The sequence below is a fragment of the Balaenoptera physalus genome (genome assembly GCF_965194825.1).
Source record: "Balaenoptera physalus genome assembly, chromosome: 12".
Lineage (NCBI taxonomy): Eukaryota > Metazoa > Chordata > Mammalia > Artiodactyla > Balaenopteridae > Balaenoptera > Balaenoptera physalus.
Window position 1 is genome coordinate 56970857 of NC_138897.1, and position 21093 is coordinate 56991949.

The following is a 21093-nucleotide window of genomic DNA, read 5'->3' on the forward strand; positions in this document are numbered from 1 at the left end:
GCCCCCGCTTGCTGCAACTAGAGAAAAGCCTGCGCACGGCAACGAAGATCCAACGCAGCCCCCCAAGATAAATAAATAAATAAATAAAACACCAAACAGAATTCTCAGCCTTAGCTGTGGTTTCTGTCTAGTGGATTTGGCATAGTTTCTTTGGTTCTAGGCGAGAAAGACAGCCTGTTCTGAGATTTTACATTTTTATTAGATTTACTTTTTAACCTAAAAGAAAGGCTGGGTTGGTTACATTCATATGTGAATCTGAAACACAGATGGACTCCAGGACAGTCTGACATGTGCCTCTACAGCCTGTGAGAAAGCTAGAGTCCACCCTTCCCTGGAGATGTGGCAGTACCGTCTGGACAGGGCTGGAGTTGGATGGTGTGGAGCAGAACACCTCACATTTTAACGTGCATGAGTATCACCAGGGGTCTGTTCCACTGTAGATGTTGCTCAGTCGGTCTGGGGTGGGGCCTGAGATCCTGCATTCCCTGCAAGCTCCCAGATGGTTTCGATGGCAAAGGTATAGAAGACAGCTGTTCTTCTGTCTGCCCAGCACTTTCCCTACCTTCCTCCAGGGAAACCTTTCTTCCTCCATTCCAACCATGAAGTTCAAGGGTGAGCTTCCATGTTCTTACATTACTCTGTTTCCCAGGCCACAGTCAGTTGGTTCAGGGACCAATCAGAATCTTCCCTGGCATTTTTGGACTTGGAATCAGAGAGCCAGTCTCAGATATTCTCTGTGGAGCCCCATGGAGGTAATTGGTCCAAGAAGCACAGATGAGGGACAGAGAGATTGTCCCCAGGGTTCTCAGGTCTGGGTTCCGATGTCCCTAATATACGAAAAGTGATTTAAAAATAACACTGTGACCTTTGGGGTTATGTTACCAGCTCTGACGATCAAGTGCATTTGTGTAAACTGTTTCAGGCACTTACTGTATGCAAGTCTCTGTTGCTGGGCCCCGAACATACAAAGATGAATAGCTCACCTCCTGTGTGGGGAGACCACCATTTCAGTAGAATTTGGCGTGTGCAATGGTAAGGGGTTACGGAAGGCCCTAGAAGAAGCTTCTGATCCACTCAGGAAAAGTTTTAGAAATGGATTTTCAAAAGGTGAATAGGGATTGTTTGAGGAGACCTGTGAAATTATTCCAGGTAGAGAAAACTTGCTGAGCAAGGGCAAGATGATGGGATGAAACAGGGTTTGAAAACCTATAACCAGTTTACGTGGGAGGTGCATGGCTGAAACTGGGGCAGTTACGGTGAAGGGCCTTGTATACACGCTGCCATTGGCCACTTTTTCCTTATGTCCTATGTATTTCAACAACAACAACAGCGACATCAAAACAATAACAAACAGCAAAGCTAAATCTCTGATTCTCTTCCAAATACACGACTCTCTGGCGGGTTCCCATCAACAACTGTTCCTCTTTATTTTCCCTTAAACAAACAGGAAATTTGTCTCAGGATCGAAATGAATGTTTAAAAAACAAACCTGATCTGCTTTAAATACTAAAATCTGTTTAAATAACGCAGAGGTTGTGACATCCGTTGACAAATCCAGGAAGTTCAAAGCCCCGCCGTTGACACAATGTATTGAGTTCTGCTGTTGTTGGCAGCCTGAACTGTGGCAGGTCCTGGTGTTTGTCATTCAGGTCCTCATGTGCGCAAGGCAGACATTCCTCAGACCACAGGGCTCTTTCTTCTTTGGGGAAACATTTGTATTTTTTTTTTTTTTTAAAGGGAGTAGTTTTATTTATTTATTTTTAGTTTTGGTTGTGTTGAGTCTTCGTTTCTGTGCAAGGGCTTTCTCTAGTTGCGGCAAGTGGGGGCAACTCTTCATCGCGGTGCGCGGGCCCCTCACCATCGCGGCCTCTCTTGTTGCGGAGCACAGGCTCCAGACACGCAGGCTCAGTAATTGTGGCTCACTGGCCCAGTTGCTCCGCGGCATGTGGGATCTTCCCAGACCAGGGCTTGAACCCGTGTCCCCTGCATTGGCAGGCAGACTCTCAACCACTGCGCCACCAGGGAAGCCCCTAAAAATGCTTTTTGAAAGCAAGAACAACGATTGACAGTAATGGCTGCTACTTGCATCTCCTGAATGGCAAGCCCCAAGAGTAACTTGGAGTCTTTCTCATGGGCAGATTTTAGCCGTTTTAAAGGTTAAAAAAAAAGTTTATGCTTTTACTGACATTCATCAACCTAAATTGAAACTCTGTACCCATTAAACACTAACTTCCCACTCCCCATCCCTCCCACGCCCTGGTAACATCCATTCTACCTTCTATCTCTATGAGTTTGGCTGTTCTAAGTGCCTCATATAAGTGGAATCATACAGTATTTGTCCATCTGCATCCGGCTTATTTCACTGAGCATAATGTCATCAAGTTTCACCAGTGTTGTAGCATATGTCAGAATGTCTTTCCTCTTTAAGGTTGAATAATATTCCATTGTGTGTGTATATATATATACACCATGTTTTGCTTACCCGTTCATCCATTGATGGACACTTGGGTTGCTTCCAAGTTTTAGCTATTGTGAATAATGCTGCTGTGAACATGGGTTTGCAGATATCTGAGTCCCTGCTTTTAGTGGACTCTTATTTTCAAAAATGCTGCATGGAGCTCATGTGGGACCTTTCTGGCTGTGAGAGAAGGCTGACCTGGGAGTCAGGGCCTTGGCTCCACTGCCCCCTGCCATGAAGTCGCCGGGGCCTGGAGCAAGTCACACACCATCTCTGGGTCACAGTTTCCCCACCTCTGAGCTTAGGGAGTCGGTTGCATCTCTCAAATTCTACCCCCAGGTGCCCTTGCATGGGACACTCTGTACCCAGACTTGCACAGTCAGCCACTCCTGGCTTCTGTTTGTTCCTCGGTGGAGTTAGAAGTGGAGTGGCCTCTTAGCACAAGTAGATTTGTCATTCACACGCTTCCCAGCGTTTTTGAGCAGCCCTGACGGCCCGTGGCATATGGAAATCTGTTGCTTTGCTGGGCCATGAACATGAAGCTCATACAGGCTGAGGTGGATGTGTGGGTGCAAGTCACTTAGTGGGTAAGTCGGGCTGGACACCTGCCCAGGGTTCACCCCTCAGTGGGGTGTTGTCGGCTGCTACTCATCCCTTCTTACACTGTGACTTTTGTGAAGTGGTAGAACTTTGGTGACTCTGTGTGTGTGTATGTGTGTGTGTGTGAGAAAGAGAGAGACACACACACACACACACACACACACACGGGGCGGTGGGGGAAGGGGGAGATGGGAAATGCTTCTAAAAAGAGAGCTGACCGCTGGGGCTGGTGATGGAGGTAAAAGAAAGCAGAGAAGCCTAAGGAACTGAGGGTCCTTCTGGAAATAGATTAAAAAGTGGCCCATCTGCCTCCCCAATAGCTCTACAGAATAAACAAGTTCGCTATAAATTCCCTACAGAAAGAAGACAAACCTCCTTGTGAAATTTCACTGAGTGTCTCAGCCAGCAGAAGATTTGCTCATTGAGAGAGAAAAATTTAGAGAAGTTTGAAAGAGGGGCCCAGGAGAGAAAAGGCAGGAGACCATGCAAACGTTTCCAGGAAGCAGCAGATGGAAAGGCACCAGTCTGGCTATAAACCAACCTTATTTTCAAGTAAGGGCTGGTTTGAAAATTCTCAGAGGTGTTTTTCTTGGCAAAAGGTGCAGTTAATAGAAACAAGCAGGCCAGCTGTCTATCTCATGGTAGACGAGATTCCTCCTAAGCTGAAGAAACCCATAGAGGAACAGAGCCACAAGCCCTCAGCTCTGACTGTTGCAGGGCATGTGGGAGGTGATAGTTACACAAAGGAGACTGAAAGTCATGAAAAAAGCCATCAGAGAAGACAATTAGAGAAGACCATGTATGTATATGTATATCAAATCATCATGTTGTGCAATTTAGATATATACAATTACATTTGTCAACTATTCCTCAATAAAGTTGGAAAAAAAGGAAAAAGCTGGTAAAAAGGGCAAAGGAGATGAAGACAATGGTGAAGAGTTAAGAAAGGCTTCAGAAACGTTATGAGTTGTTCCATTAACACCAAGCTGCCATCACTAACCTCCATCAGCAGAATGGAGGCCTTTTCAGCGATTCCAAGAAATAAATCTCTGTTGGCACCATCCCAGGAAATGTCCAAGAAGTTGCAAAAGTAAAGAGGGATTAACGAGATTAACTTTGGTTAAGACTAAGGAAGGAAAGGAAAAAAAAAAAGGAAGAGAAAATGACAACAAAAGTAAGAACAAAAGGGAAGGTGATAGAGACTTCCCTGGTGGTGCAGTGGTTAAGAATCCGCCTGCCAATACGGGGGACATGGGTTCGAGCCCTGGTCCGGGAAGATCCCACATGCCGCAGAGCAACTAAGCCCGTGTGCCACAACTACTGAGCCTGCACTCTAGAGCCTGCAAGCCACAACTACTGAGCTTGCGCACCACAACTACTGAAGCCTGTGCGCCTAGGGCCCATGCTCCGCAACAAGAGAAGCCACCACAATGAGAAGCCCGCTCACCGCAATGAAGAGTGGCCCCCGCTCGCCACAACTAGAGAAAGCCCACATGCAGCAACGAAGACCCAACGCAGCCAAAAGTAAATAAATAAATAAATTTATTTTAAATAAAGGGAAGGTGATAAAAATGGGCACAAATGAGATAAAATAATATTTCTCCAAACTGCTAAATGTTAATGAGTGGAAAACATAGATGAAAAACATTTTTGGAAAAAATGAAAATGAGAAACTTGAATCCAGGAGAAAGAGAAGACTTGATTAGGATTAAAGGCCACCCCAACTAGAAGCTCCAGGTCCAGAGGCAGTCAGGTCAGAGTTGAGACCACAGTAAAGACCATCTTTATCCTTTATAGGAAAAGAAGCAGGGAAGCTGATGAATTAATTCATGTGGTTTGTATAACCTTGTTTCCAAAACCAGACAATTGCATTGCAAGATAATAAAATTTTAGGCCCACTTCATTTATGACCATAGGTACAAAAGTCCTAAATAAAATGCCAAATAAGAAGAGGGCAGGATGGGGGAAGTAGAGCTGCCCTTTGAGATAAAAGCTCTTTAGCATAAAAGCCACCACTCCGTTTTCACTTTGAGAAATCTGTTTCCTCTTGTCCTTTGCTTTCTACTTTGCAACTGTCTCTCTGACCTTGTTGCCACTTCGTTTTTGTTCCTGAAGACACCACAGGTCTTTTTCATTATCAAGGGTTTTGCTGCAAATTAAGCAAGGAAAGCAAACAGAAAGTGACCTTAAATGAATAAACTACTACAAAGGTTCTAAGAGCTCACAGAGTTTCTGTACTGAAGGCTCCTGGTTTATATTTCCAGACTTCTTTTTGAGATGGTAAATGAATGAAGATGAGACCCATTAAACACACTCCCTCCTTCTGACCATCTGCCTGTTGCCTTGTTCCCAGCTTGGGACCTGAAGAGGCCTCCAAGACCGGACATGACGTCCCCTTGAGTGAGATGGCAGTTGACATCTCTGAGGGCATCCAGCCTGCGTGACCCATCCCGATACGGCTTGCTTCTTACTTCTTCTCATTGCAAGGAAGCAAGTCCTTAGGGTGACCTTCCTCATGGAAGCCGTTTTGTATTCCAGAATGCAGAATTCTGGGAAAAAAACATCTTTCCTGAGCAGACATTCCAAAGTTGGTCTTTGATTCTCAGAACTTTTTGTGCCGATGTTTAGAGGCACCGCTGGAGGCTGAGTCCTGTTACTGCCATTCCTAAGAGACTTTTCTGTAATTTCTAGCTCTGAGAGATGTGGACTAACCTCTTCCCTCTCCTGTGGTTTCTAGATGTTTGCAAGTAATTAATTAACGATTTCATTGCTCCCTCCCTTAGGAAGTACCTGGTTTCTTAGAATGTGTGTCACGGGCCAGAAAGACAGGGGCATTAGGGCAGGGCGAGAGACAGTGCTGTTAGCAAAGGCAGGTCGACAGCTAGGTTTTTAGCTGGAGGATCTGGGAACAGGTGAATGAGTACTTCTGACCTTGAGGATTCTTTTTGCACAGCTGAGACAGGATGGAAACGGGGATTCTTGCTATGCCCCTGCCCAGGGGAGAGACGAGTTTGGATGCTGGCTTCCAAACTCCTCTTTTGAAGGGTTTGGAAGTTAAATGTTTCTTTGAAGATTCTCACCTCAAAATAGGCTAGAACTTAGCATTTTCCGCTAAATACAGGGGTATTTGGGAAAGGTATTTAGGGGAACTGGGAAGTGTTTGGGGGAAAAAGTCATGAAGTGGGAAGGCATGGCTGATGTCTGGGATCTGAACTAGCACAAACGAAGCTTGTGAAGAATGGCTTTGGAGAAGGTTGCCGAGGTCCTGCTGCTCTCATGACCTTTTGTTGAAATGATTTCTGCAGGTGATCACGGCTGGTTTATCGATATTGCTGTTTGATACGATCCTGACCAGGGCCACCGTGGGATGGTAAGTCTTTTGCATAGAGAGAGGAGAAGAAAATTAGTTGTTTGTGTTTCCTTGGGATACTAATATTTGCTCTCCAATGTTGAAGAAAGGGTGTGTGTTTGGGTATATAGTTTATTGACATATAAATATACATTCAGGAGAGTGCATCTATCATGAATATTTTCCCAAACTGAATATACCACACCTGCTACAGCCAGCATCCAGAGCAGGAACCAGAGCCTCGACGGTATACCTTTCAGCCACTCATCCACACAAGAGTCACCGCTATAGGTGAACCACTAATTATGTGTGCATATAACTATAACTATGTTTGTGTTTCTCGCCTTTGACCCTTCAATTCATTTTCTCCTAGTCAAGTTCCAGATCATCCTTGTTTAGAACGCACCCATCCATTTGCTTAAAGACAGCACTGCCGCTCCCTCCCGTATGTGAGCAGAGACCTGAAGGAAGTGGGGGAGCGAGCCCTGGGGACCCTGGGGGGAAACAGCAAGTGCAAAGGCCCTGAGTGTGCTCGGTCTGCTCAAGGAGCAGTGTGGCCGGAACAGGTTGATGGGGGGAGAGTAGTAGGAGATGAGGCTGGTTGGTGGCTGACCATGTGGGGTCTTAAAGGCCATTGTAAGAGTGAGGGGTGGGGAGCGATCAGAGGGTTCTGAGCAGAGGAGCCACTTGCTCCTAGGTTAAAAACACACTCCACAGTCTGCTGTGTGGAAGATGGGCTGTAGGGTGCTACCTCTGAACTCTCTACACAGACTGCCCATCGGATAGCTGACGGAGTTAAGACTTTGATCCACTCCAGCTTGCTAGTATTCAGACCAGCCGATATGATCATTACCAAGGGTCGTGGTTGTCACCTTCAGAAAAGATGAGGCGAGATGGGGAGTGATGGTGAGTTTAAACTGTTAAGACTGCAGTTGCTCCTCTCATCAGTGGGCGTGCTTTATTTTGGGGGTATATACTTATGTATTTTAAATGTACATAATAACGGGTGCTATTTGTGAGACGTTTAAGACAATGCAGAAATGCATCGAGTAAAAAGTAAAGGCCTGTCATCCTCTGCTCCCACTGTCTCCACTTGGCCAGAAGTCACACCAGTTTGATTCAACAGTGAGAACAATGCACTGTTTGGTCAGGATGTCCACGCTGAGGGAGGTGGGGGTCCATCATCTGCCAAGTGAAACCACACCGACGGGTGTCTGTCGAGCAAGATGAGCCCCTCAGTCACCCGGGAATGGGTCAGTCCTTGCCAAGTGTTCGCCCAGCCTGCCGGCTGCTGGCCGGATGACCCACAGCTTTCCTCCCCTGTGACCACGGCTGCCTGCTGTCCGGCCTGAATCACTAATGCAGCACATTATGGAGAATAAGTCATATTTGTTGTTGCTACTTACTGGTCTCTTAACCTCTGTTTTAAAAAGGAAAACAAGCCTAGGGCCACTTGAAGATAATGTTTATTCCAGTTTGGATGCATTGTTCGGCAATCCCCCCCTCACCCCCGCCCCAAGAATGGCACTCCAAAACTGAATTGCAGACAAGTTTTGGAATAGGGTTCTCCATTTCTTTCTTTCTTTTTTTTTTTTTAAGACTGAGTTTTTTTTTTTTTTAAACTTTGGGTTTATTTATTTTATTTATTTATTTATTTTTGGCTGTGTTGGGTCTTCGTTTCTGTGCGAGGGCTTTCTCTAGTTGTGGCAAGTGGAGGCCACTCCTCATCGCGGTGCGCGGGCCTCCCACCACCGCGGCCTCTCTTGTTGCGGAGCACAGGCTCCAGACGCGCAGGCTCAGCAATCGTGGCTCACGGGCCCAGCCGCTCCGCGGCATGTGGGATCCTCCCAGACCAGGGCTCGAACTCGTGTCCCCTGCATCAGCAGGCAGACTCTCAACCACTGCGCCACCAGGGAAGCCCGGTTTTTCCATTTCTTTACCAGCATGATGGAAAGAAAAAGCATATTGTTCCTTAGCTTTGCTCAAATAAGGCGTAGTTCTAGAAAATCCATATTTTTTCTCATTCTGGGGCTGAGAGTAATCCTAAGGGTTGGCTCCTCCCACCTCCTCCCTCCACTTTTTTGCATTCATTTGCACATTGGACCTGCAGAATTGTCACCTGTTTGCTCAAAAGCCACAGTGCTGGTTGGTGGGGCCGGTACTCGTGCTCGGTGTGTCTAGGGCAGCCTCCCCTCTCCCAGGACGTCTTGCAAATAATCCCCTGTCTTGTGCCGTCATAGCCACACACACAAAAATGGTGTCATTTTTAAACATCAATATGAGGTTCCTGCAAGATAAATGTGAGGGGCAGGACCAGGCTCTGGGAGTACCATGATGAGGAAGTCCAAGAGGTGACTTTGCATCTCGTGTGGCTTTGGGCTGGAAGGGGTTGGTTCAATAAACAGATATTTCCTGGGGGTCTGTGTGCCAGGAGCAGCTCTCGGATGAAAGTGTAAAGTCACTGCCCCTGGGATGTCTGTTATTGCTTGTCTCCCTGCCTGAGGGCGGGTCTGTACCTAAACCATCCAGACTGACAGAAATGAATCTTTTTGCTCACGGCATTTGGTGAAAGCGATTTTCAACCCCTCTCAGGAGCCCCTAATGGGGCATTTCTTCCATTTTCCAGAGGAAAAACGGAAGGAAAAGAAAAATTAGGAAATACTCCCACACCCTCCTCTTCTTCCTCCTCCTCCTAGTCTCACCTCTTCCTTTGAATAATAATAACCATTTATTGAGCAACTACTATATTTCAGAAATTTTTATATTAATATTATCTCATTAACTTTCACAACCACCCTCCAAGTTAGCCCCGTTTTAAAGATGAAGAAGCTGAGGTTCAGAGACATTTAACTGATTGTCCCAAGATTTTAGAGCTACTAGGTGATTGGACCAGGATTCAAACCCGGGTCTGTGTGTGTCCAACATCCCATAAACTTCACATACCTCCCTAGAAATGACGTGGGAAACGCCAAGGACTTAGCAGCAGCATAGGTAGTGTCTAGGTAGAAGCAGGTCATGGGGAGGTGGAAGAGACATTGGCCTAAATGTTTCTCTTCCCACCAGTCTGATCATTTATAAAGAGCATCTAGATGATATGGCAGCAGTACAGAAGGAGCGTTACCCAGGACAAAATGTCTCTATTTCTTGTTCAGGGGCTGACACGGTGAACTAAGAATGTCCGGTGGAACATTTTTAGGAAAAGGATTTCATTGCCTTAGATTTCTTTTTAAAATTTATTTATTTTTATTTTTTATTTTTTGGCTGCGTTGGGTCTTCGTTGCTGCGTGGGCTTTCTCTAGTTGCGGCGAGCGGGGGCTAATCTTTGTTGCGGTGCACGGGCTTCTCACTGCAGTGGCTCCTCTTGTTGTGGAGCACGGGCTCCAGGCTCATTGGCTGTAGAGCGCAGGCTCAGTAGCTGTGGCGCATGGGCTTAGTTGCTCCGCGGCATGTGGGATCTTCCCGGACCAGGGCTCGAACCCGCGCCCCTGCATTGGCAGGCGGACTCTTAACCACCGCACCACCAGGGAAGTCCTGCCTTAGATTTTTAATACTAGAAGCTATAATTCTATCAATCAACTAACAATATTTATTGAGTGACTGCTGTATGCAAAGCATGTGGAAGTCATTAAGGAACATAAGACATCATCCAGCCCTCAAGGAGTTTTCGGGAGAAGGAGAAGTCATAAAGATAATTTCTGCAGTAGGATAGTAACCGTTTGAATGCACAATGAATGTGAAGACTGGAGGAGAGAGAGAGTGTGGGGTGAGCAGGAGGGCCTTGGAACTGGCTTGAAACTGGACCTGATGCAGAAGGGAGAGGCTTAGTCAGACTTGGGGTGGAAGAGTATTTGGTCCCTCCGGCCCTGGGAGGACAGGGAAGGATGGGAGGGGCAAGAGGTGCCAATGGTGAGACTTCGCAATTTGGAACCAGAGCTGGTGCTGGGGGGCAGGGAGCTGATCCTACACTCCCTCCTCCTTACTCTGCACTTGTCCTTCTGGGAAGGCAGGACACAAACGGGCAGGTTGACGTCCAAAAACCTAACTGCCAAGATATCCTGGTGCATCCTCGAGATTCTTCCCCCAATTTCTGTATCTTATCCTTCATAGTGATCATCTCAATTCTTGATAGTAATTTTCCTTCTTACAAATAAGCCTCATTGATTGTATTTTGTATACAATTTCAGAATGAACTAAAAAACAGCAGAAAAACAAAAAACACCCAGGTGTTGAACTGAGTGTGAGAAATAAGCCTGAGATGCTCTCCAGTGGGGAGGCCGCGCTTAGTCTGAAGCTTCCAGCAGCCGTCTGTGCGAGGCCATATCTCCAGGCTGTTCCACATCCTGTGGACTTCGTGGTATGCCCTGAACAAGATGGAAAGAAGGGCTGTGTGTACCCAAATCAAGGAAACAGCACGTGTGATTATTGCAAAAGGAACCTTGACTTTGGAATTTCCTGATTTTTGAGAACTCTCGAATTTAAGGATGGTGTGTTTTCAGCCTCAAAGAATTTTCCAACCACAAAGTGAACCACCAGAAGAGGAATGTCAGACTGTGTTTCAGATTTCCTGTCTTTTGCGCAGAGCTGATCTGCATTGTCCATAGACTGGGTGTGTTCAAGCTGTGACGGGGTGACCAGCTCTCGGATCCCGGGCAGGGATCCGAGACCAGTCTCTGTCCTGTGGGAGCTTAGACTGATCGGAAGTCAGAAGGCAGGGCTGCAGGCCTGTTTTGTTTGGACCTACTGTGTTTGCCTGTATAGTCATTGTTTCTTCTTTTTTGATTTTCAAATTTCAAATTACTCAGCATTTAGAAATCAGGTGATTTCCCTGTAAAAGTCCAGATCTCCAGATTCTTTTGAAAATACGGAACAGCTGTTAAGTCGGGCCTGCACGTCCACACAGCAGCAGTCGCTGGAGTGGGTCGAGGCTGCCCACTCAGTGGACACGGGCTCCCTGAGTGAGCGTAGCTGCCACCGCTGCAGTCTGGCTGCGGGCGGGGACCCTGGATCAGCCGATATCCTCGCCTGCATTTACTTGTATGTTCATTCATGCTATAAGAAGTGCTTGCTGGGCTCTGAGGCTCCAGACACAGTCCAAGACCCCAGAGAGGTCACCCTCTAGGAGACGAGGGCCCATGTAATTAATTGTCCACCTTCGTGGATGGGCAACAGCTTAGAGGCACAAAATAGCTCATTGTCTAAAGTAAGGTTTTTCACCCGCAGCACTGTTGACGTTTTGGGCCAGATCATTCTTTGTTGTGAGGGGCTGTCCTGTGTCCCCTAGGATTTTTAGCAGCAAACCTGAGCCTCACCTCACTAGATGCCAGTAGCACCCCCGCAACTGTGACAATGCAAAACGTCTCAGGACATTGCTAAAGGTCCCCTTAGGGGCAGAATCTCCCCTGTTGGGAATCACGGATCTGAAGTTGTGAGGTGGTTAGTGGAGACATGCCATTTGAAATTTCAGCAAGATCTTAAGGAACTTGCTTATCTCCTAATTAGAGATTTGGATCAGCTCCAGGGTCAGGTCCTGGGCAGCCCTTGCTGCCGGCTCTGTGTTCCATGATCAGCATGTACCACATAGCGTGACAGGTGTGCACTCCTTGCCCACCTGCCGGCTGAAGCTCCTCCAGGAAAGGAGCCACGTTTCGCTCATCTTTGCGTCTCTCCTTCCGGCACCGTTTGCTGAATCAACAGGTACTAGGCTTCTCAATCCTGTACCCAAGAAAAATGATAAACCTAAGCCCCCAACATTGGTCAACTTTTAAAGCCTTTTATTTAAAGCAGCTGCTCTTGGGGCCTTCCCTGGTGGAGCAGTGGTTAAGAATCTACCTGCCAATGCAGGGGACACAGGTTTGAGCCCTGGTCCGGGAGGATCCCCCATGCTGCAGAGCAACTAAGCCCGTGTGCCACAACTACTGAGCCTGCGTGCTACAACTACTGAAGCCCACGCACCTAGAGCCCATGCTCTGCAACAAGAGAAGCTACCGCAATGAGAGGCCTGCGCACCGCAACGAAGAGCAGCTCCCGCTCGCCACAACTAAAGAAAGCCCGTGCGCAACAACAAAGACCCAACACAGCCAAGAATAAATAAATGAATAAATAAATTTATATTAAAAAAAAGCAACTGCTCTTGTCCAGTTAATTACCTTGTTTTTAATTATAAAAGCCCAGTATTTTAATATCTATTGCAAGCCCAGTAATTTAAATATCCAGATTAATATGTATTCATTTTTTAATTAACAACATTTTAGGGTGCAGATCGATAATGAATTCCCTCTATTCCAAAATTTCGGCAAAGGGGATTCAACACATACAAAAGAAAACAATTCTGAACTGTGAGTGATGTTCCTGTCGAGTAGAATTAGTTGAGTGTGCCTCCACTTTGTATCCTCTTTAGACAAGGAGAGTCACTCTTCTCTGTGGAATAGTTTAGGTACAAGGAGAGAAAGGAATAACCAAAACACAGCCTCTTTGTTTGTAGGATTTCGTGATGAGCTCCTCACCTTTGCCCATCATTCACCGGGCCTGCCATTGATCCTGGGCTACAAACATGAGGATCGCTTCAACTTGACCCTAGTTCCAACCTTATGAACACCAAGAGTCTTTAGAAAATGGTCTTATATCTTCTCTGAGTAGAGATGTCTGTGCCTTTAATTTTAGGGGAATGCTTGGAGACTGCCCAAGTCTCTTTGTAGGAAGAGTGAATTTAGGGGTGAAGAAAGAACTTCCACACACCCCAAAGTGCACCTAGGATCACAGTGTCTGAAGTTTTTCAGTTTTTCATTTGAACTAAACATTTGAAACCTCTTCTTTAAAATGCTGAGTAAGGCCTTCATAACTATGCTCATTACCTTTCGACACAGAGTAGTTTATCAGATTGTGAACTGTTGCTCAGCAAGTCCCCAAGGGAGTGGTGAATTAGTTTTGGTGAGGAAAAGAGAAAAAAAACAAAAATAGTTTGGAATCCAGATGGGAAAAGGGGGAGCAGTTATAAGAATTCCATCACTCACTGAGTAAATATTTATTGGGTGTTGTGTTAAGTGCTAGGCCTACAGCTGGGGAAAGGATACAGTCTCTGTCCTCTGTCTGGAGGGTTCCATAGGAAATCATTGAATCACCACAGTAATAAATGTAAAATTGAGATGGGGCCTTTGGCTCCCGATGGGAGAAAAGAGGAGTGGAGAGACGCTGAAAATAACCCCCTGGAAGAGAAGCGAGTGATAACTATTTCTGGCTGCCTCTGCTCTGCAATCTGATGTTTATGCCTTGTTACATGAAGTTTGTTCATTTCAGGAATGATGGGGATTATAAGATTTGCAAACAGTCCAGTAAAGCTCTGATTTAACCAGCTGTAATGCGATTAAGATTCCTGGCCCCCTCCTTGTGTCAGCATTTCCCGCTGTTTAGAAGACAGCATCAAAGCTCACCTCCCTGGCTCTCTTAACAGTAAACGGAACCAGGTTTGTTTTTCATGTCAGGGTTCCCTAAGCTGCTTGGTGTTTCATTAACTCGCTAAGCCAAGGGGATGAAATGCAAGTTTATTACGCTGCAGCATTGTTCTAAGGCTGCAGGTGTGAGGGTGGCAAAGAGCCAACCGATACCCTGTTCTCCCTGGTGATTAAGGAAGATTAGTGGAAATGACTGTGACGCCCCCCCCCCCACCCCGTTACATTTGCAGGAATAAAACTCTTCCAAAGCCAAAGTTCTGTACAGATCTTGCATCAGGTCACGGTGACTCTGTGCTTTCCCAGGGGTTTAAGAAGCTCGTATGTGCGTTCTTTAAGGGGTGTTGAAGGAAACAGCAGATTGGCTAAGAAGGGAAAGCCAGATCTTTAGAGGTGAGCCTGTGTACAAAACGAATGGCTTCCCCTTCCCAGGCCCTTCTTCATCCAAAGAGAAGAGGCAATAGAACCCGCCAGCATCTGGGTCTGTCCCTGAACTAGACCAGGGACAAACACAAATGGGTCATGTTTCACAATACGGTCTTTTGGAACTTGGACCCTAGTTTCTCTCAGGAACAATCCTATAAATGATGAGTATAGATCTAGGAAAGTCCTCAGAAATTTATTCGGTTCGTAACATAGACACAAACTTCAGCTACGTTATTATGAGCTCAGTATGCGTTAAAGAATTCATCAACTTATTGTCACTATTATAATACTTCTGTAGGAAAGAGGAAAGTACATTCCAACTTGGAGCTTAAGCTATCAGGCAGACATCTCCCTCGGGCCCCTCTCCTCTCTTTCCCCCTTGTTAGCGGGCTCGGGGGTCATCCTCCCAGCCCACTCCCCAGTGACTGGCTACTTGACTAGTGCCTCTCTGCCCGCACCCAGAGAGAGAGGCCTGACATCACCAGGGAGGGGACATGGCGGGGGTTCAGGGGATTTTCCCACTCTGTAGGGTTGGCAGATGGGTGATGGGGGCGTAGATTTGTTCTCTGTTGCTCTAGAAAGCAGAACTTAGACTCACAGGTGAGGTTGTAAGAAGCAGCTGTCAGGTCAGTATGAGGCAGGACTTCCTCCAGGAGGGAAGAACCTCGTGCCCGGGACCTGCCACAAGATGCCCGTAGATGCCCATAGATGCTTGCCTGAATCTCATGGCTAGAGCTGGCTTTGCAGAGCAGGATGCGTCCTTCACAAGGAGTTTTCAAGCAGAGTTGGGGAAGCCAGCCAGTGGTGAGGGCTGCTGAGAAAGGGATCCCTACTCTGGGAGAGCAGTCGAGAAAAGAATATTTTATTGCTTGCCCATTGTAGGTCACACACGGGGGTCAGCTGCTTCAAGTACGTCCTTCTAAGCCTCACAGAGATGGTTAAATGTGATTGTCTCCTGTGGTGCAGCTGAGGAAACAGCCGAATAACACTTGCAGGATTACGTAGCTAAAAACACCTGAGCACAGTTTGAACTCAGCTTATTGTTTTTCTATTCTCACACTTATTCAGTTCACTGCTATACTGGAAGTGGTCCATGGTACAAGTTATCTTTATGTCGAAGTAACCCACATAGGTGACATTTTTCACTGGGAACAGGATATGCACAGCCTAAGTGTGTTTCATACATTCGGTGCCTTAGATATATGTTAGGAATATGGAGACACAATAGCCCAAATGTGAGAGTATGGTGTGTGCGTGTATAGGAGGAGTGGGTGTATAGGAGGAGTGGGATACTGGGCGGGTAAATGGGAGAAAAAAGGAAGAAGAAGGTGGGATTGTAGGGCTGTTGGCACCTCTGGACGAGAGCATTTCATCCTCAGGGACCCCCATCAAAATCCTTTACTCATGGCCCAGCCCAGGCCTTAGAAGTGCTTTTGGGGAAGAATGACAGGGGATTCAGACAGACACCAGATTGTCTACTGAGAAGTTTAAAATAGGAAATGTGCAGACCTTTCATTGTATTACGTTTTAGGCATGTTAAAGTATCCAGGTCTTCTCTTTCTCACACTCTTCCGTTCTCCTGCTATTTTTTTCATTTTCAAATGACTGACCATATATCTTTCTGCTCTGGTGGGAAATTCATGATTCCCCATTTGTATTTTCTTCATTATTCTTTTTTTAAAAAATATTTATTTAGTTATTTAAGTTGCACTGGGTCTTAGTTGCCGCAGTTGGGCTCCTTAGTTGTGGCATGTGAACTCTTAGTGGCGGCAGGCGTGTGGGATCTAGTTCCCTGAGCAGGGATTGAACACAGGCCCCCTGCATCGGGAGCACAGAGTCTTAACCACTGCGCCAGTAGGGAGGTCCCCTCCCCATGTGTATTTTGTTTTTAAATGTTCTGTTAGTCTAAATGAAATAAAAGGATTCAGAGATTGTCAGCTTAATAATGATAAGATTATGGATATCTGCATGATTTTATATTCATCAACCCTCTATGGCAAAAAGTACCAGGCGGCTCTGTGGGAAGCCCTCCTCCAGTATTTCTGCCAGAGAGCATTAACGAAGGCCAGTCACTGTCACCTGGTCAGGATGGATGGGACACATCACCTTCTTCCCTAAGGGGAGGTATCACAACCCACCTTGCAGCCCACTCCCCTCCCCCCGCACAGCTGAGGCTTACCCTGGACGACTGGGCAGTCCCTGGGCCTGACCTCAAAGCGGGGCAGTGCGGGCGGGGGACAAGACGCTCAGCTGCAGGATGAGGGGGCATCCCTTGCCCTGCGGTATGTGGGCACCAGGCAACTCCATGTGTCCACAGCCCCCAGGCTCCGGGGAGGGGAAAGATGACCTCTTGCTGTTTCTCGCAGCCTCCTGGTCGGCGGCCTTGGAGAGGCCTTGCTGGTTTTCTCAGAGCGGAAGGGCTCCTAAACACAGGGAGAGTGGACTCCCAGGCTGCAGCCGGAGAACACCGCCCTGGGCTTTGGAGCTCCCTGTCCCGGCGATAGAAAGAAGAAAGCAAGAACGATGAGACACTGCTGCTCGCTGCGTCGAGGAGAACTTTTTCTGGGGTCTCTGGGCCGCTGCAGAGAGTGGACTGTGTCAAGAGGCTCCCCCAAGTCCTGCTGACTGTGCTGTGAGCCCAGCTGTGCAGAAACAGATCCAGGATTTCACCTGCATGGGGATGGCTCCACCCACCTTGATTGCCACGCAAGCCTCCTTACTAAACACCCTTCCCAGATAAGCGTTCACTGCCTGCTAGTGGGCCCAAGGTATTGTGTTGCCTTTTTGGTTTTGTTTTGTGATTTTACATCCTTGGAGACTCCTCCGGGGACACCCTTTCCTTGCTGTCAGGCTGGCTTGCCTAGAACTCACACTCCCCCACCTAGGGGCGCAGAGAGAATTCCTCGAGCTGGCTTCCACTGGGGGCAGGAGTGGAGGAGGTAAATGGGGATTCTGGGCCAAGGAAGACGCCAGCAAGGACACTACTTCTCCAGAGTGCTTGCTGAAGCCTTCTTATGGTTGTGTGTTGTGTTGAATTCCACACACGCTTTTTTGCCTACCATTAGGGTAACTTGGTGCTAATGATTACCAGAGGGAATAGGATTAATAAGCACTGGTGGAGGAAACAGCAAACAAACATAAATATGTAAACGCACACACAGTTATATTCGTAATCCATTTAATTCCCTGGTATCTCAGAGGAGGTTTCAGATCATTGAACACTGAAATATATTTTTCAGGCCAGATGAAAAATTGGATGAAAACTCTAAACCTTGCCTTTATGGGAGTCAAAAGAAATGAATTTGCATGAAATGGTCATTTGATTCTGAACCCCAATGAAGGTTTAAGAAAATAATGTCTAGCTCCAAATATTCCTGCTCATAAGAGGTTTTCTGAATGCATTATACTCTGCGAGGTGTCAGTTTTGGTCATTTTGAGACGTAGAAGGTAATGAAGTCCAGGGAGTCCTGTCCAGGAAGGATCCAGGCCCTGCAGGGTGGGACACCCCGTTAGTGATGAAGGACCACCTCCAGCATCTGGGAAACAAGCCTTGTCCATTCTTGGCCTTGTGAAGACTAAGGTCAGCTCAGTCAGGCCATTCTTCCTGCAATTTTTTCTCCAAGTTGTTGAAAAAAGAAACAGAAGATGAAACAAATAGGAATGGATTAGTATATTTGGACCTTGAGTACCTTAAATTCATTTCCTTGTCTTTTCCTGGTCTCTGCTTGTCATTTAAGGTAAACATGTTCAGAGTGACCTTTATACATATATAGTTTCACGTTGCTTTTTGTTCCTAATCTGAGATGTCAAACCTTCTACCGAGGATCAAATAGAAAATCTGGGTTTACAATTTTCTTTGTTCTTTCGCTCCCACAAAACCGTCTCTGTACAACTGAGGCCAGTTCTCTCTTTACACAAAGTGGCATCTGTCCAAATGTCATCTTATGTCTGTCTTTCCAAGTCTCATTTGAGCAAATGGAGATTCCTAAGGCTAGAAAGAGCCATGTACAGTTAACAAACCCCGTCCCCTGTTCCAGCAGGACTGACCTCAGAAACTTCTGCAGCAGACAGAAAAAGACAAATACTGTACGACATCACTTATATGTGGAATCTAAAAAATAATACAAATGAATGTATTTGCAAAACAGAAACAGACTCACAGATATAGAAAACAAACTAGTGGTTACCAAAAAGGAGAGGGAAGGGAAGAGGCAAATTAGGGGTATGGGATTAAGAGATACAAACTACTATATATAAAAAAGATGAGCAACAAGGATATACCGTACAGCACAGAGAATTATAGCTATTATCTTGTAGTAACTTTTAATGGAGTATAGTCTATAAAAATATTGAATCACTATGCCGAACACCTGAAAGTTAATACAATATTGTAAATCAACTATACTTCAATAAAAGAAATAAATGTACCTCAAAAAAACAAAAAACAAAATTTCTGCTGCAGAATTTTAAACCTTTTTTTTTTTCTTTTTAAAGAATCTCTAACAAGGATTCTTTTTGGTTTTTGTTTGTGTGATTTTTTTAACTTCATTCCAGAGTCCCATTGTTTTTAAAATCTCAGGTCTTTTCTTACTTTGACACTAGCAAGAGGCAAAGGATAAGATGTTTCTTCAATATACCATCCTGTTTCCTTCAGCTTCCATTTCTTCTTGGGATTTTTTCTTCAAGCTTTTACCACCATCTTTTATGCCCAAGCTCATGTGCTCAGCTCTGAACTCAGGGTGAGCCTAGAGGGCTGTAAATCAAGGGACTGGCCTAGATTACTGCTCTCATTCTCTGTGGCTCTCTGGGCCCCTGGCCCCCCTGGTGGGGAATCCTCAGGTTACCCCAGCACTCCCTTTTACCCGAAATGATCTATTTGGTCATGTCCTATCTGGGTCATGTCCTTGCTGGCCCCATGTCAAAGCCAGGGTGTTTTGTCTTTTATTTGTCCAAATAAAGAATACGCTTTCTGTCAGGAGAAGCAAAGTTCTGTGTGATTGTGTATTATTACTAATCTGCTATGGATATAAGGAAAAATAAACCATTTATTTTCTTGGTAATTGGCCTTTCTCTTCTCTTCAGCCTCGACAGGAGAGTATTGCAGAAAAGGTTGTTATCCTTGGGGAGTGAGTTCTTGCATCTTAAACACAGGCCCAGACTTCTACCAGCATCCAGGCCACTTAGCTCTGCAGAGGGAGGTCCACCCACCTCCTCCCTCTAGCCCTGCCCTGTCCCACAGGGTAACCACCAGCCGTGTGTGGCCGTTGAGTACTGAGAGGGTGCCCCACCCCTACCTACCCCAATGGTATTTACATCCCTTGCAGTTCCTGTCTCTTTCTCTTGAATCCGGTCTGGCTCTGACTTGCTTGCTGCCAGTAGGAGATGATAGAAGCAATGATACCAGACTTCCAAGGCCAGGTTGTAAACCTTGCGGCGCCTGCCTTGGTCTTCTGGAACAGCCTTTGGGAGTCCTGAGCTGCCTTGTAGAAGTCTGACTCCCCTGAGGCGGCCGTGCTGGAGAGACCAGGTACAGGAGCCCTGTAGACAGTCGCTGCTGCACCCAGCCTTCTAGCTACCCCACCAGGCTACCAGACATGTGAGGGGAGCTGCCCTGGACCTTCTAGGACCAGCCCATCTGCCAGCTGAGTGCCATCAAGTGATCTCAGTCAATGCCACGTGGTGCAGAAGCATCAGAGCCTGCATGAATGCCTGACCACAAAATCATGAGATACAGCAAAATTGTTTGAAGCCACTAAGTTTTGGGAAAACTTGTTAAACGATGGAGAGCCTCGAATGCCCTTCGTCTCAGGTAGATCCAATCTGAGCACTCTGAGACCCTCCCCTGAATAGACTTGTTCGAGGAGAACCAGTCTGCTCCAGCTGCCCTCCACCCTGGAGCTGCCTGGAGAAGGGGGCCCCCGCTGAGTGTCCAGGGCTTTCCCAGACCCCCGTTACAGGGCAGGATCTGTGCCTTTGGGTCAAAGAACCTCATTCACTCATTCATTCATTCATTCAAAAAATACCGAGAACCCACTATGTGCCAGGCTCTGTTTTGGGCTTGTGGATATATCCGTGAATAAGATGAGTCCCCCTGAAGCTTACTTTCTAGGGGTGGAGGCAGACAATAAACAAGTAAATAATGGAATTTCAGAGAGTTAAGTGCTTTTCATAAAATAAAGCCCAGACGGAGACACAGAGTCTTCTGAAAATCTGATGAAAAGTAAGGAATTTCTCTTCCGAAATATGCAGTCACACACACACACACACACACACACACACACACACACACACACAATTAAGCATGTAGTTGGGGGGTTTATTCTCCCTGAAGTCCATCTATTGGGCCTCTATTGGATTCCAGGTTAAGAACAACTGAGTGAGAACCTCTTTGGGGGACATGGGGTGAAGTCAAGGGTGCCCACAGTGGAATGTGCTGCCGCCCCCCACTGGTCTGAGTGGAGGCCAGGTCACTGGGCCTTGTGCAGACAATGGTGGCCACAGAAGGCTCGGCCCTGCCTCGGGGGCACTCTCAGGCTGGTGTGGGCGAGATGCGCAGACTTGAACATGGATCTCATGGTCCATTTCAAGGGCATGACGCACCTGGTAGGAACCTGGAGAGATGCCGGGAGGGAGAGGTCCCAGCTGTGGGGCCCAGCACCGAGAATTACTGTGGGCCGTGCAGAGTGTTGCCCAAAGGGCTTCACTCCTGAGACGTCTCACCTAATCCTCATAAGGAGCCTTTGGCGGAGGAATTGCCATTGGCCTCGTTTTGCAGAGGAGAAGGCAGACACGGAGAAGGTCAGTCACGTCCCTGA

The 21093-nt window shown here is 46.7% G+C and overlaps 1 protein-coding gene across 2 annotated transcripts in view; it reads left to right on the forward strand.

Moving 5' to 3' along the window:
- The window catches only part of TMEM241 (transmembrane protein 241), a 113460-nt gene extending 94124 nt beyond the window's left edge, over positions 1-19336 (forward strand). For both annotated transcript variants that reach the window (XM_082418731.1, XM_082418732.1), the window contains 2 exons: positions 6364-6428; positions 16645-19336. In XM_082418731.1, the coding sequence (XP_082274857.1) occupies positions 6364-6428; positions 16645-16705 (126 nt within the window). In that variant the 3' untranslated portion in view covers positions 16706-19336. The remainder of the gene's footprint in view (positions 1-6363; positions 6429-16644) is intronic.
- Positions 19337-21093: the final 1757 nt, after the last annotated feature.